Below are 15085 nucleotides of genomic sequence, written 5' to 3' on the forward strand. Positions count from 1 at the left end.
ACACAAGTAATAAGTATTGACTTCTAAGAACAAAATGAAAACAAACCAAAATCAGTGTCCGGAACAAGATAAATAACTATTTGTTTATTCTCATTTTCTCAGTTAAGTATGGGTTTCATTGTAAGAATAACCATGTAGTACGGGGGAAATCCCAAGTTACTTTATATTTCAATTATCTTTTAATAAATTCCCATTAGAATTTCTAAATTACTAGGTATTTTTTGACTAGTGAAAGACAACTACATTTATAAGAATAGTTTTACAGGTTCCTCTCATTGCTCTCAGCATACAAAAACCAAGTTCACCAGAATTTCAAACAAAAAAGTATTCAATTTTGAAACAATATGAACCACAGGTGGTTAGGATCACCTCTACCTCAGCTACAAACGCCAGCACCTAAGCAAAGGAAAATGACAATACATATATATATACATATTCCATATATGTATATTCCACTATAATACATATATTCCACATCCTCTAAACTCATATCCATTTTTACGGGCAACTTACTAGTCATTAATTGGCAATAATTAAGCTCCTAGATGAAAAACACAGTTTGACTGATTCTCCTAATTACGTTCATCTCTGCTTTTCCTTTTACTTAATTCTTCTAACAGTTTTCCCTTTCTCTATCTTGTTTCAGCACTGTTTTGAATGGTAATAAATCCATTACTCCTTTTCCTTTGTCCTAATAATGGGAAAAAAACCGTTAACAGTGTTTCTCAAATATCTATCTAAGCATTTGAATAGGCATAAAGCATCTGTAAGCATAGTCAAAAATAATTCAAAGAAAACAGTAATAACTTTTATGTTTAGGAATGTTTTTATATATATCCTTCTCCAGAATAATTATTTTTACATGAAAAATTAAAAGATTGCTACTTTAAGTCTTTCAAATTTTATATCACAATACTACATTTATTTTGCAATTTGCAGTAATTCCTAACTCCTGATCTTGTCATTTGAAAAAAGAAAAAATCACTTGATAGTCTAGTTAAAAACACAAAATCGGGGGCCAGCACTGTGGCGCAGTGGGTTAGCTGCCGTCTACAGTGGCTGCATCCCATCTGGTTCATGTTCTAGCTGCAACACTTCTGATCCAGCTCCCTGCCAATGCACCTGGGAAAGCAGTCGAAGATGGCCCAAATCCTTGTGCCCCTACACCTACCTGGGAGATCTGGATGAAGCTCCTGGATCCTGGCTTCAGCTTGGCCCGACTCTGGCCATTGCAGCCATTTAGGGAGTGAACCAGCAGTTGGAAGCTCTCTCTCCTTTTCTGTAATTCTGACTCTCAAACAATATAAATCTTTAAACACACACACACACACACACACACACACACACACACACACAGAGTCCTACTTTCAAAGGTAGGTAATGTGAAATATATATATAGCAACAGCTTCTAAACTAGGCTGAAAGTACCACTCAGTCCTGAAAACTGCCTCATACCTGAAGATAGGGTATCAATAAAAAGGAATCCTGTTTTATTACAGAAACTGATAAATTACATATTGTTCCTAGGCATACCCTTTCCCCTCCTCTTTCTAAAGCAGAAAAGAAAGCCAGAGAACTAAGTATGGTCAGAGTAAGTTGGTTTAATATGAAACATATTATGGAAAGCCACAGAAAGCTAAGGTTTTACAGATAATTAAAATATGCAGCTATAATTCTGATTTTATAATTTTACAAACCTTTACATATTAACAAAGCAATTTTTCATACAAGTTAAGAGTCTTCTAATATCTTAAATACACTAACATGTGGAACTCATTTCCTTGACTGACACTAATATAAGGCAGCAAAAGGAATTTTCCATATTTGCACATTCTTCATTTCTTTTGTTTAATTCTGGCCATCCACCCCAAATCTTCACTATAAAATGCTAAAACAAGGCTGGAAAATAAAAGTCAAGTCTCAAAATAAGAGAAATCAAGTAACTTGTCCTACTCTGAATGCAGAAGACACCCCAAAAAGAACCTGACTTTGGACCAGTTGTGTGCTAACCATGCCAAGTCTTTCAACTGCATCCATGAATGCTGGTGCTCTCTTCACCTTGTGCTAAAAATGTGCTGCTCTGCAAAAGGAAACAGCTGCTCATAGGTCTTACAGTTCCAAGCTTTAAGTCTGTCCATCAGTTTTTAAAATAAAACTTTACTTTTCACAAATATGAACTACAATTTATTACACTGTATCCATTAAATATTCCTAAAATGTGTTGTGGATGTCTAGGATGGGAGCTTATAAGTACCACAGAACATGTTTCTACTTTAGGGTATTCATTTGCCATGAAAACACATTTGACTAATTGGACATTTTCATTAAGAACACAAACAATACCCAAGAGTTTATTCCCTGGCTGTAATTGTTTTTTGAAGGATACTTTTTCCAGGAGGCTTTTGTTATGAAATGTCCAAAAAATGAAGAACTGTCACTTATCTTCTTTGGGAAAAAAATGAATCTATGGATCATCAGCTACAAGAAAAATACACTGACAACCAAATGCAAAGGTTATCACCACATGCTTTGACTAACCAATTCACAGAACAGAAGGAAAGTAGTATTTTTCTGGGAGAGAAATTATTATATACTTAATCATGCAATCAGAGCCATGAAGTATGCATGAATTTAAAGGAAATCAGGAGAGAAAGGAAAGAGAGAGTGGCACTGGAAGACACTGAGAGCAGAAGTAGCAGACATTCTACATAAGCAGAGAAGAGAGCTCAAAAATCAAGACAGAAAAGTTATGAAGTAGGAGGAGGCTGAAATAAATCAGACTTCAATCACAAATAAAAAAGTAAAGGCTTTTCAACATGCTTCATGCAAAGCAAATGCAGCCTGTCTGAAACTTTGGGCAACCAAAAGCAAGGGAATTAATTGTTTGTACACATTATAAGTAACCCCTAGGGCCTAACCTGCCAGAAATAGAATTTCAGAAGTTTGTCTAAACAAGGGAAGGCTGACTTTACATGCCAGAGGTAACTTCCTGAAATAAAATCTTCTCAACAGTTTATTCATGTTAAAGGTTGGTAGGCAGTTTTCACAGCCAGTTTTAAAGTAATCCTTGTAGCTCTAGCTCTCTGCCTGATGTTATGGGGGACAGTAACCAAGCTCAATTTCCATTCCCATTTATTTAACATTTAGCAGAAGCCAAAGGAAGAAGTGAAATTTCAGTTTTTTTAAAATGGAACCAAATTGATTCTGAAAACTAAAAAGAGATTGTTTCTAGAGTTAAAAAAAATTTGGAGTCTCAAGTAGGCAATAAAACTAGAACTCTGGGATTGGACATTTGGTGCAATGGTTAAGATGCCAGGATCTGGGTTTAAGTCCTGGCTCTCTTCCCAATTCCAGTTTCCTAATAATGCACACCCTGGGAGGCAGCAGATGATGGCTCAACTACTTGGGTCCCTGCCACCCACGTGAGAGACATGGATTGAGTTCTAGGCACCTGGCTGTTGCTGGCATCTGAAGTGTGAACCAGAGGACAGGTGTTACCTCTGTCTCCCTTTCAAATAAAAAAAAAAAATTAATTAATTTAAATGTATTCATTTTAAAAATCAAAAACAAAACAATCAGCTCACGTGACCACTGTGTGTTAAACCACAAGAACTTTGCCAATTCAGACTCAAACTGTCATATAAACAGTTTATAACCAGAGACTGCACACATTCCCCAGTGTATAAACCACCTGAGTAAAATGAACTAAACAATCTTGGAGGAAAAGAAAACTATTTTATGGAAATAAAGTTTGAAACTTAGAAAAGGATTTTAGCTCTAATGTACATGAATCATATTGAAGTTCTGAGTCTGCATTAGAATCAGTCCTCAAATGTCTCTAAATTTCCAAACATCTCCTTAGCAGTGCAGCTTATTTCAAAGAGCAAATGAGAGCTAAGACAAAATTATGCTCAGCATATCTATAATTATTTTAAATTAATAAATCTGAAAAGTCAGGGAGAGAGACAGACACAGAGATCTGAGAACGCCCATCTGCTTTTGTTCACTCCCCAAATGCCTGCAGCAGCCTGGGGGTGGTCGAGAGGCCAAAGTCAGTCTCAGGGAACTCAATCAAGTCTCCAACATGGGTGGCAGGGACCCAAGTATTTGAAGAATTACCTACTGCCTCCCAAAGTACACATTAGCAGGAAACTGTACCAGAGAGCAGAGACAGGGCTCAAAGCCAAGTCTCCAATATGGGAGGCAGACATCTTAACCACTACCATGCTCACCCATTTATAATTCTGGAGTAAGCATGCATATTCTATAACCAATCTAAAATTCTAAGCAGGGTAACTCCTGGGTAACTTTTGGGGAACCCTGAATGTAGTGTTCACTAAAATCTAAACTGAAAGTCACCATAATGATAAAAAAAAATCTAGAATAAGGATGAATACCATTTGAATTTGACATAGTTTGAGAATAGTTCAATCTTAGAGTTACCGATATTTACACTGACGTGGTAAGATTGTACCATTAAGAATGCAAACTACCGCTATGTTTAGACTATTAGGAGATGCAGAGTCATTTAAGATTGTGTCAAGTGAGGTCAAAACACCATATCCATGCAGTGAGCAGTACAAAGTCTTTAATTATATATGCTAATCTATAATACATCCAACAACAGTATGAGGGAAATGTTTTCATTTATTAAAATCACAGGCAGCTGACAGTGCTTAACGGTAACTACAAGAAAAAGAGTACACAAGGAAAGTTTGAAAAATGAAATCAGGTATTTAATTATGTACAGAACATAGTATGACCAGTATAGCATGAATGATAAATATCTGACAAAATGACTGGAGATTGGGATTTTCGCATAGCTTTCAATCCAATTCTCCCTGTTAGTCTTCACACGTGTATGAGTAGCAGCAATACTAATAGTTTTCCCTAATACTACAGAATTACCACTACCACCATGTACATATGTATCACAAAAACAAAATTCTTTATTTTAAGATTTATTTATTTAAAAGTCAGTTACAGAGAGCGAGAGTGAGAGATCGAGCCTCCACCCACTGATTCACTCCCCAGATGGCCGCATCATCCAGGGCTGGGCCAGGCCAAAGTCAGGAGCCTCATGTGGATCTCCTATGAGGGTGGCTGGGACCCAAACACTTGGGCCATCCTCTGCTGCTCTTCCCAGGCCATTAGTAAGGAGCTGGATCAGAAGCAGAGCATCTGTGGCTTTACCTTTTTGGCCACGATACTGGCCCTGAAGAAAAAATTCATTTTTTAAAAAATTTATTTGACAGGTAGAGTTATAGACAGTGAGAGAGAGAGAGAGAGAGAGGTCTTTCTTCTGTTGGTTCACTCCCCAAACAGCTGCCACAGCTGGCACTGTGCTGATTTGAAGCCAGGAGCCAGGTGTTTCTTCCTGGTCTCCTATGAGGGTGCAGGAGCCCAAGCACCTGGACCATCCTCCACTGCCCTCCTGGGCCACAGCAGAGAGCTGGACCAGAAGAGGAGCAACCGGGACTAGAACCTGGTGCCCATAGGGAATGCTGGCGCCGCAGGTGGAGGATTAACCAAGTGAGCCACAGCGCTGGCCCCTGAAAAAAATTCTTAAACACAAGGAAACCAAAATTAAGATTCCCTTGGATGTCAACTATTTTCTTTATACCTGTGTTTCTCTAGCCTACCAGTCTTTTCCTTTATTTTCCCTTTGCTTTACTCCTAAGATTTCAATGAAAAGGGTTAACTGTTTATCACTTCATCAGATATCCTAGATGCTAGACCATTTAAGGCAATAAAAATTGCTATTCAAGACTTTGTGAAGTTTGACTAGCATTACATGAAAGAGTAGGGAGAATCAGACCAAGAATAAAAGCAATGATGAAGATATCATGAAATTAGGTTATGGATCTTTCCAATGAAGGGAATTTTGAGGAAGAAAAGAAGGGAATATATTAAGAAAGCATGAATAGGAAACATTAACTGAGAGGATACAGGAAATAGCACTTTTTGTCCTAGTACTTCTTTGGTTCTTTTAAAAAGATTTATTCATTTGAGAGGCAGAGTTACAGAGAGAGTCTTCCATCCACTGGTTTACCCCCTGAATGGCCTCAAGAGTGGAGCTGGGCCCATCCAAAGCCAGGAGCCAGGAGTTTCTTCTGGGTCTCTCACATGGGTGGAGAGGCCAGCCCAAGCACTCGGGCCATGTTCCTAGCTTTCCCAGGCCAAGAGCAAGGAGCTGGATCAGAAGTGGAGCAGCTGGGACTTGAACTTCTGCCCATATGGGATGCTGGCGTCGTAGGCAGTGACTTAAACCTACTATGCCACAGAGTCAGCCCCTCTTTTTTTTTTTTTTTTTTTAATAAAGATTTATTTATTTGAAAGGCAGAGTTAGAGAGGTAGAGGCAGAAGCACAGAGAGAGAGAGAGAGACAGAAGACAGAAGACAGAGAGACAGAGAGAGAGGGAGGGAGAGGGAGAGAGAGAGAGAGAGAGAGAGAGAGACAGAGAGAGAGGGAGGGAGGGAGGGAGAGAGAGAGAGAGAGAGAGAGAGATATCTTCCATCTGCTAGTTCACTCCCCAAATGGCCAAAAGGGCTGGGCCAGGCTGAAGCCAGGAGCTTCTTCTCAGTCTCCCACATGGGTAAAGGGGCCCAAGCACTTGGGTCATCTTCATTGCTTTCCGGGCACATTAGCAGGGAGATGGATCGGAACTGGACAGCTGGGACTCAAAACAGTGCCCATGCAGACAACAGCAGCTTAATCCATTGCACTATAGTGCTGCCCCATTGCCCTAATACTTCTAAAACTTTGTAATCATGGCAAGTGTTAAGCACTGCTTTTAGCATCAATATAGACCTTTAAAATAAATATTTTTCCGTTTCTAAAATACCTAAAATTTCTTCAACAAAAATTAAGAGTTGAAAGGCTTAAAACCAAGTGTAACTGGTCCACTTAAGGCCATAAAGATGCATTTCAGATTTATCTCATTCAAAAAGAATGTTTTGACAGGAGAAAGAGGAATAAATAGTAGATATATGAAGGAAAGGAAGAACTCCTAATATGAAGGAGGCAGAAAGGGAAAAAACCAAAAGGGTAAAGTACTAAGCTTGAGGATTTCACTGTTTCTATGGAAACTAACCACACGTCTCAATGCCTATGAGACAATGTCCAACTCCCGCAGAGTGCATGACCCTCTCAGCCTCAAAACAATCCTCCACTCATATTTCCTGCTATAGTTACAGTCCTCCATGTATTTTACACTTAAAACTACAAGAGCATATGCTCACATATCTCAGAAGAGGCCAGGTCCTTTCATATTTTATCCCATACTTTTCACATACTCCTCTTACCCTTGATCTTTAAAGCAGTTCAAAGGTCACCTTAGTCTACTCTAAACTGGTCACTGCCTTTCCTTTTCCTCCCGAAGCACATTACTATTTTTATTATCCTCCCAATTTCATAGGCCAAGAATTGTGAGGTCTTCTTTGACTCTGATCTTAGTTCATAGTCCACATCAATCTATCAACAATTATGTTGATTCAATTTTTAAAGTTAAGTCCAAAATATGGCTACCTTCCATAATTTCCATGGCTACCCTTCTGTAGAAAGCTGCTAGCATCTCTCTTCTGGATTACCAAATTAGCCTGTCAGGTCTCCCTGTGCCCTTGCATTAACAGTCTATCTGCTATAGCCACATTGTTCCTTTTCAATAGGATCACACCATTCCTCTGCTCAAAACCTTCCAAAGCCTTCCCCATTTACTCTAAGTCAAAAATTACTACAATAACAATCATTGGGGGCTGGCGCTGTGATGCAGCGGGTTAACGCCCTGGCCTGAAGCGCCGGTATCCCATATGGGCACCGGTTCGAGACCCAGCTGCTCCACTTCCAATCTGGCTCTCTGCTATGGCCTGGGAAATCAGAAGAAGATGGCCCAAGTTCTTGGGCCCTTGCACCCATGTGGGAGACCCAGAAGAAGCTTCTGATCCTGGCTTCAGATCAGCGCAGCTCCGGCAGTTGAGGCCAACTGGGGAGGGAACCAGTGGATGGAAGATCTCTCTTTCTCTCTCTCTGCCTCTTCTCTCGGTTTAACTCTGACTTTCAAATAAGTAAATAAATCTTAAGAAACAACAACAACAACGATCATTGTTCTTTACAATCAGTGGTGGATACTCCAGGCCAAATTAAGTCTTTAACTTATGCCCTATACTGCCCATTCTTATACATCACTCTAGGGACCTACTCCTGTGTGTGCTGTAAACTGAGGATCTTTGCTTTTGTCTTCACCTGTTCTTTCAACTCCTTTCAGGTCCTTTCAGGTCCTTTCAGGTCCTCCTTCGATGTCACCTTGTCAGTGAAACCTTTCCAGACAACTCTACCCTATATTCAACATCTTCATCTCTCTTCCTCCCTTTTCCCCCACCATCTTCCATACTGAAGTTATTTTACTTATTATGGCTGAATCTGCCTGCAAGAATGCAAACCTTCAATAAGAAGGACTTTTTGTTGTTTTTGTAGTTTTGGTCACCACTGAATTTACCAGTGTATGTAGAGCACAGTGTCTTTCCTATGACATTTACTCAATAAATTTCTAGAGAATGAATGAATAAATGTCTGCCTATCCAAATGTCAAAAAAGATTATAAGCTGTTTAAAGGCAAGCCTAATGTCCTTTTTTTATCCCTATACTCTCCCCCATCTCTCAAATACAGATAACAGTATCTACATTCAATATATACTCAATACATGTAGAGCTAACCAACCATATACCTATACCCTAGCAAGGGAATGGAATAGAACATACGTGGGAAGATAAACATTAATGGGAAAAATAATTAAAAAATGTTTCATCTCTATTCCCATATTAACTGAAAACTGTTTGTTGTTATTGTTCTTTCTTTTAAAGCAAATCACTGAGCGAAACATTGTATTTAGATAGCTTTTTTACTGTAAGGGAGCTATCACATGAGAAATTAATAATTGGTAAAGGTGAAAGAAAAACTATAAAGGTGTGTAAAAGTCTTACAGATCTCATTTACAGGTACAAAAATAGTGATGTAGAAAAGAAATCGGTCAATTCCAGGGATACTTCAATCCAAATCTCCCATGTGGTTATCAGGGAACTAAGTAGTGAACCATCAGCTGCTGCCTCGCAGGTTGTACATTAAAAAGAACCTGGAATAGGAAGCAGAGCCAGGACTTGGATCTTGGCATTCTGACATGGCACATGGGTGTCTCAAACAGAATTTTAAATCTCTTTTAAATCTTAAACCACCTCTCTCAGAGCCTTAAATGATATTGTTCTACATATCATCTTTTACCTCAGAGAAAACTGCTACATGGATAAACAGGTATTTTCCTCATGTTGGTACTTATAGCTAATTAGCAAAATGAGGTAAGGGAGAGAAAAGCCTTGGGTTTATTAAACCATGAACAAGACAATTCATTTTAAAAAACTTCAATGTCATCACTTAAAAAGGGATATTTCAGGGGCTCGCGCTGTGGCATAGCGGGTAAAGCTGCTTGCCTGCAGTGCTGGCACCCCATATGGGCATAGTTTGAATCCTAGCAGGTCCACTTCTGATCCAGCTCCCCATTAATGTGCCTAGGAAAGCAGTGGAAGATTGCCCAAGTGCTTGGATTCCTGCACCCATGTGAGAGACCCAGAAGCTACTCGCTTCAGCCTGGCCCAGTCCTGGCCATTGTGCCCATTTGAGAAGATCTTTCTTTCTCTCTCTGCCTCTTCGTAATCTACCTCTCAAATAAACAAACAAATCTTTAAAAAAAAAAAAAAAAAAAAGAAACCTATTAGACAATAAAATCAAAATGGCAGTTAAATTACAAAATGAGGGCCGGCGCCATGGCTCACTAGGCTGATCCTCCGCCTGTGGCGCCGGCACACCGGGTTCTAGTCCCGGCCGGGGTGCCGGATTCTGTCCCGGTTGCCCCTCTTCCAGGCCAGCTCTCTGCTGTGGCCAGGGAGTGCAGTGGAGGATGGCCCAGGTGCTTGGGCCCTGCACCCCATGGGAGACCAGGAGAAGCACCTGGCTCCTGCCATCGGATCAGCACAGTGCGCTGGCCACAGCGCGCTAGCCACGGCGGCCATTGGGGGGTGAACCAACGGCAAAAGGAAGACCTTTCTCTCTGTCCACTCTGCCTGTCAAAAAAAAAAAATTACAAAATGATATAAATATTATTAATACTATAAATGGAGGTAATGTGTGTAGAAATGGTTACGTCAGAGGTGACAATAAAGGAACTTGAATGTCAAGCCAATGACTGAACAGAAAATAAAGAACCATTACGATGTTTTACTGCTAAGAGTGGGGGCTGGGAGGGAGGTTGTATAGGAAAAAAATGAGATAATTATGTCTTCAAAGACATCTAATGGCACTGAGAGAAGACATAAAGGAGTACAAATAAGTAGAGGCTAACATAACAGTCCAACTGAAAGATAAAAGCTTGGACTACAGCACTAATAGTAAAGTAAGAAAGGAGTGAACACTGGCCGGCATTGTGCTATAGTGTGTTAAGCTGCCATATGGGCAACAGCATCCCAAATGGGTGCTGGTTTGAGTCCTGACGGCTCCACTTCCAATCCAGCTCCCTGTTAATCCTTCTGGAAAACCAGCAGAAAATTGTCCAAGTGTTTGGGCTCCTGCATCCACGTGGAAGACCCGAAGAAGCTCCTGGCTCTGGCCTGGCCCAGCCCTGCTGCAGCCATCTGGGGAGTGAACCAGCAGACTGAAGATCTCTCTCTCTCTCCCTGCCCCACCCCTGCCTTTCAAATAAATAAAATAAACCTTTAAAAAAAAAAAAAAAAAAAAAGGAGTGAACTGACTAAAGTATTTGCAAAAATATTTGGAAAAAAATTGTAAAATAGTGATGGAAAGGGAAGAATTGTAATGTAGCGGGTAAAAGCTGCCACCTGCAGTGCCAGCATTCCCGTATGAGTGCCAGTTCAAATCCCAGCTGATCCACTTCCGATCCAGCTCTCTGCTATGGCCTGGGAAAGCAGTGGAAGATGGCCCAAGTCCTTGGGCCCCTACACCCACATGGGAGACCCACAGGAAGTTCCTGGCTCCTGGCTTCGGACTGGCTCAGCTCTGGCCAATTGGGGAGTGAACCAGTGGATGGAAGACCTCTCTCTCTCTCTCTCTCTGCCTCTCCTTCTCTCTCTGTGTAACTCTGACTTTCAAGTAAATAAATAAATCTTAAAAAAAAAAAAAAAGATGAAATTCAAAATGACATTTGACTTTTGATTTAGAATTAAATGCTATTAAGAACGTTTAGAGGATTTTTTTTTTTTTTTTTTTTGACTTGACTTGACTTCCTATCTTCTGGGGCCGGTGTTGTAGCTCAGTGGGTTAAGTCACCTCTTGCAACCCATGAGTACCAGTTCAAGTCCTACTCTTCTAATTCTAATCCAGTTCCCTACTAATTCACCTGGGAAAGCAGTACAAGATGCCCCAAGTACTTGGGTCCCTGCCACTCATTTAGGACACCTGGATGGGGTTCCTGGCTGTTGGGGAATGAAGTAGTAGATGGAAGATATCTGTCTCTCCCTCTTTCTCTGAAACTCTGCCTTCCAAATAAAAATAAATACACCTTTTTAAAAAAAATCTTTTCTCTGATGAAAAATTTGTGAGCCCCTAGAGTAACCTTTTCCAAGTATTCTCCTAGACAAAAGTTCTGAATTGGTGTTTTGTATTCTTCCTTCACATACCTTCAAACAAACAGAAAGTAAGATGGAAAACAGATGGAAGGTGACAAGGCAATGGAGTCTAAGACCCTCATTACTTCATGTATTAACAGCCAGAAATAACACTTACAAGCAGGCAGGAAACAAGTGAAGGTAATTCTCTGGAGGAAAGAACGATTTTTGCTTTGTCTTTTGATTATAGTTGACTGAGATCTATTATAGACAGCGTAAACTCCCTTCACTTCTTTTTATGAAAATGGTAAAAAGCCTTAACAGTTTTCTGCTTACAGGAAATCTTCAGAACTCAAGGAGTCAGTATCCATTTAATCCTGTGCCTTTAAACATCTCTCTTCTCTATCCATATCACAAAAACTAAAATCCAACTATTCTCCCACATGATCAAAAAAAAAAAGATTCAGCTATGTCTGATATATTCTTTAATATGGCAATGAAATATGATTTTCCTATTTTAGCACCTAACAAGCTGAATTTCAAGTATCTGGTAAACAGTTCAGGTATTTGGTTCATTTTTCAGACTTCCCATTAATTAACAATACTCCAGATTTAGCATTAAGTCTTATCATTTTAGCCAAAAGATGTCACAAACCTCAAATTTAAAAATTAAGTACTTTGTTGTAATAATTCTCTAAAGAATAAGTACTTCTAGTAACTCATTCACCCAACCTACCAAGCCAGAAACCTGGGAGTTATCCCAGAGTCTCCCTTTCTCCAATTTCTGATTATTCATTTACCAAAGTTAAATACTTCTCAAAAATGTTCCTCTAGTACCATTATCAACTGAGTATTAAGCCATTGACTAAACTGCGTCTTAAATTACAATAATTAGATTTGGAGTTGATGTACAAATATGTAACACTGGTAATGCACCACTCTGTCCTTGCAATACTAAAAGACTGCAAAAACAGCATGTCAATGCAAATTCTAAGTGCTGCTTCCAACTGAGTGCTCACCTCTTTATCATGTCACTCTGTCACCATATCTAGCACAAAGTACCTCCAGCTATTCCAAAATGCTAACATCTACAAATCAGAGGCCAAGGTCAGACTTTTACCCTTTTCTGCTAATATCCAGAGAGAAGCAACAATCTAAAACTCTTGAAACTACCAGTGCAACAAAGCCCTAATAGCAACAGTGAAATATTCATAAGACCTTTATTATACTACAAATGAGAATGAGTAAATCCATTCCACGTATTTATAATGATTTTCTTTTGTACATTTTTACTTAAAAATCACTAATTTAGCATTTTGCTATTACTAAAAATAAAAATTTAAAAAGCAAGGCAATTACCTGAGGAGAGTCAAAAGGATATCGACTACTAAATTTAAATAGAAGTTGAAATTTTTCCCCTTCATATAAGGTACCTGGTGCACCCTCCATGTCTACAATCCACCTAGAACAGAAAAAAACAAATTTAAAACTTAACATAAAAGGGATTAAGATGAGAAGCAGAAGAAGGAATACAGAGAACATCCTCTAGGGCAGGTAGTGGGACAGGAGCATACTTCACCCTCCCAACAACTCTGAGTGGGCTTTAACACCCTGAGTCCCTCCTCTAACACTCAGGGGTTAAGACACTAGAATCAAGATCAGATGACTAGCAAAGGACAGAGACAAATTTTCATCCAGGCATGAAAAAAACGAAAAACAAACAGCATAAAATCTCAAACTCAGGTGTATTGACACAAAAAGAGCTCTTATTCAATTTTTTAATATTTATTTGAAAGGCAGAATTAAAGAGAAAGAGAGATGGACAGACACAGCCACATACACATACACACACAGATTTTTCCATCTGTTGGTTCACTCCCCACATGGCTGCAATGGCCAGAGGTGGACCAGACCCAAGCCAGAAGGCAGGAGCTTCCTCTGGATCTCTCATGTGGGTGCAGGGACACGAGTACCTGGATCATCCTCCATTGCTCTCCCAAGTGCACCAGTGGGGAGCTGAATCAGAAGTGGAGTAGGGAGGACTTGACCTAGCATTCCTTTTTTTTTTTTTTTTTTTTTTTTACAGGCAGAGTGGACAGTGAGAGAGAGAGAAAGGTCTTCCTTTGCCGTTGGTTCACCCTCCAATAGCCGCCGCAGCCGGCGCGCTGTGGCCAGCGCACCGCGCTGATCCGATGGCAAGAGCCAGGTGCTTCTCCTGGTCTCCCATGGGGTGCAGGGCCCAAGCACTTGGGCCATCCTCCACTGCACTCCCTGGCCACAGCAGAGAGCTGGCCTGGAAGAGGGGCAACCAGGACAGAATCAGGCGCCCCGACCAGGACTAGAACCTGGTGTGCCGGTGCCGCTAGGTGGAGGATTAGCCTAGTGAGCCACGGCGCTGGCCTTGACCTAGCATTCTGAAATGGCAGCATCTCTTAAGCTGCTTTGCTATAATGCCAGCCTCAGTATTTATCTAATTTACTCTGGAAAACAAACTGAGTTTACTGAGACAGGAGACATGCCAAGGTAATTATGACTATATAAAATTTTTGCCTTATATCCTAACTATAACTATTACTGACATTTACATTGTTTCCAAATTAGCCTTAAAATTAGTAACACTGATATGCATATATCTAGTTCTAAGTCAATCTTTTCCTCTTTGTACCCTTCTTAAAAGAGTTTTAGGGTATATTTATAAATTCAAAGGTTAAGATATTCACATTTTATAAGGTCTTAATATAGTCTACCAGACTACCAGTGTTTCAGAGAACTGTTTAAACATTTTTGCATTTATTTCTTTGTGAGAGAGCTCTCAGATATCTACTGACTCACTCAAATGCTTGCAAACAGCTGGAACTGAGCTGGGTTGAAGCTAGAAACTCAAATCCAGATCTCCTGCATGGTGAGAGGAACCCAATTACTTGTGCCATCACTGCTGTCTAGCACAAAGCTGGAATCAGGAGTCGGAGCCAGGAACAGAAGCCAGGTACTCTGATGTGGACTTTTTAACTTTAATTAATTTATTAGAAAGGCAAAGTGACAGAGTGAGAAAATGAGAGTGACAGAGATCAATCTTCCAACCGTTGGTTCACTCCTCCTATGTCTGCATCAACGAGGGCTAGGCTAGGCCAAAGCCAGGAGCCAAGAACTCCAGCCAGGTTTCCCACATAGGTGGTAGAAGCCCATCTTCTGCTGTCTTCCCAGGCACATTAGCAGGAAGCTGGATTGGAAGCAAAGCAGCCAGGATCTGAAATGCACTTCCACGTGGGATGCCAGACACTGGCCTGAGGTGAACATCCCAACCTACATCTTAACTGCTAGACTAAATGCTGCCCTAGCTTTAACAATTTGTTAGTCATTGTGTTAATGTGGTTCCTCACTCCCTCAAAAAGAGTAAAGGTTAAAAAAGGAAGCAGTCTGAGGATGATCGACTTCATTGAGGTTTACAAGGCCTGACTATTACAGAACACTCCGAGG

At 40.2% G+C, this 15085-nt stretch overlaps 1 protein-coding gene across 15 annotated transcripts in view; it reads right to left on the minus strand.

The window, feature by feature from the left end:
* Positions 1-15085, minus strand: part of UBE2W (ubiquitin conjugating enzyme E2 W) — a 69457-nt gene that overhangs the window by 23989 nt on the left and 30383 nt on the right. For 13 of the 15 annotated variants that reach the window (XR_011389139.1, XR_011389141.1, XR_011389140.1 and 10 more), the window contains one exon: positions 12968-13070. Coding sequence is in view for 10 of the 15 variants with exons in the window: in XM_070075223.1 (XP_069931324.1) it covers positions 12968-13070 (103 nt within the window). In the remaining 5 variants the exon portion in view is untranslated. Of the gene's footprint in view, positions 1-480; positions 692-1171; positions 5216-12967; positions 13071-15085 lie in introns of those variants that run through there. The other 2 variants (XR_011389142.1, XM_070075225.1) reach the window with 2 other exon arrangements.

The sequence above is a fragment of the Oryctolagus cuniculus genome, chromosome 6, assembly GCF_964237555.1.
Source record: "Oryctolagus cuniculus chromosome 6, mOryCun1.1, whole genome shotgun sequence".
Classification (NCBI taxonomy): Eukaryota; Metazoa; Chordata; class Mammalia; order Lagomorpha; family Leporidae; genus Oryctolagus; species Oryctolagus cuniculus.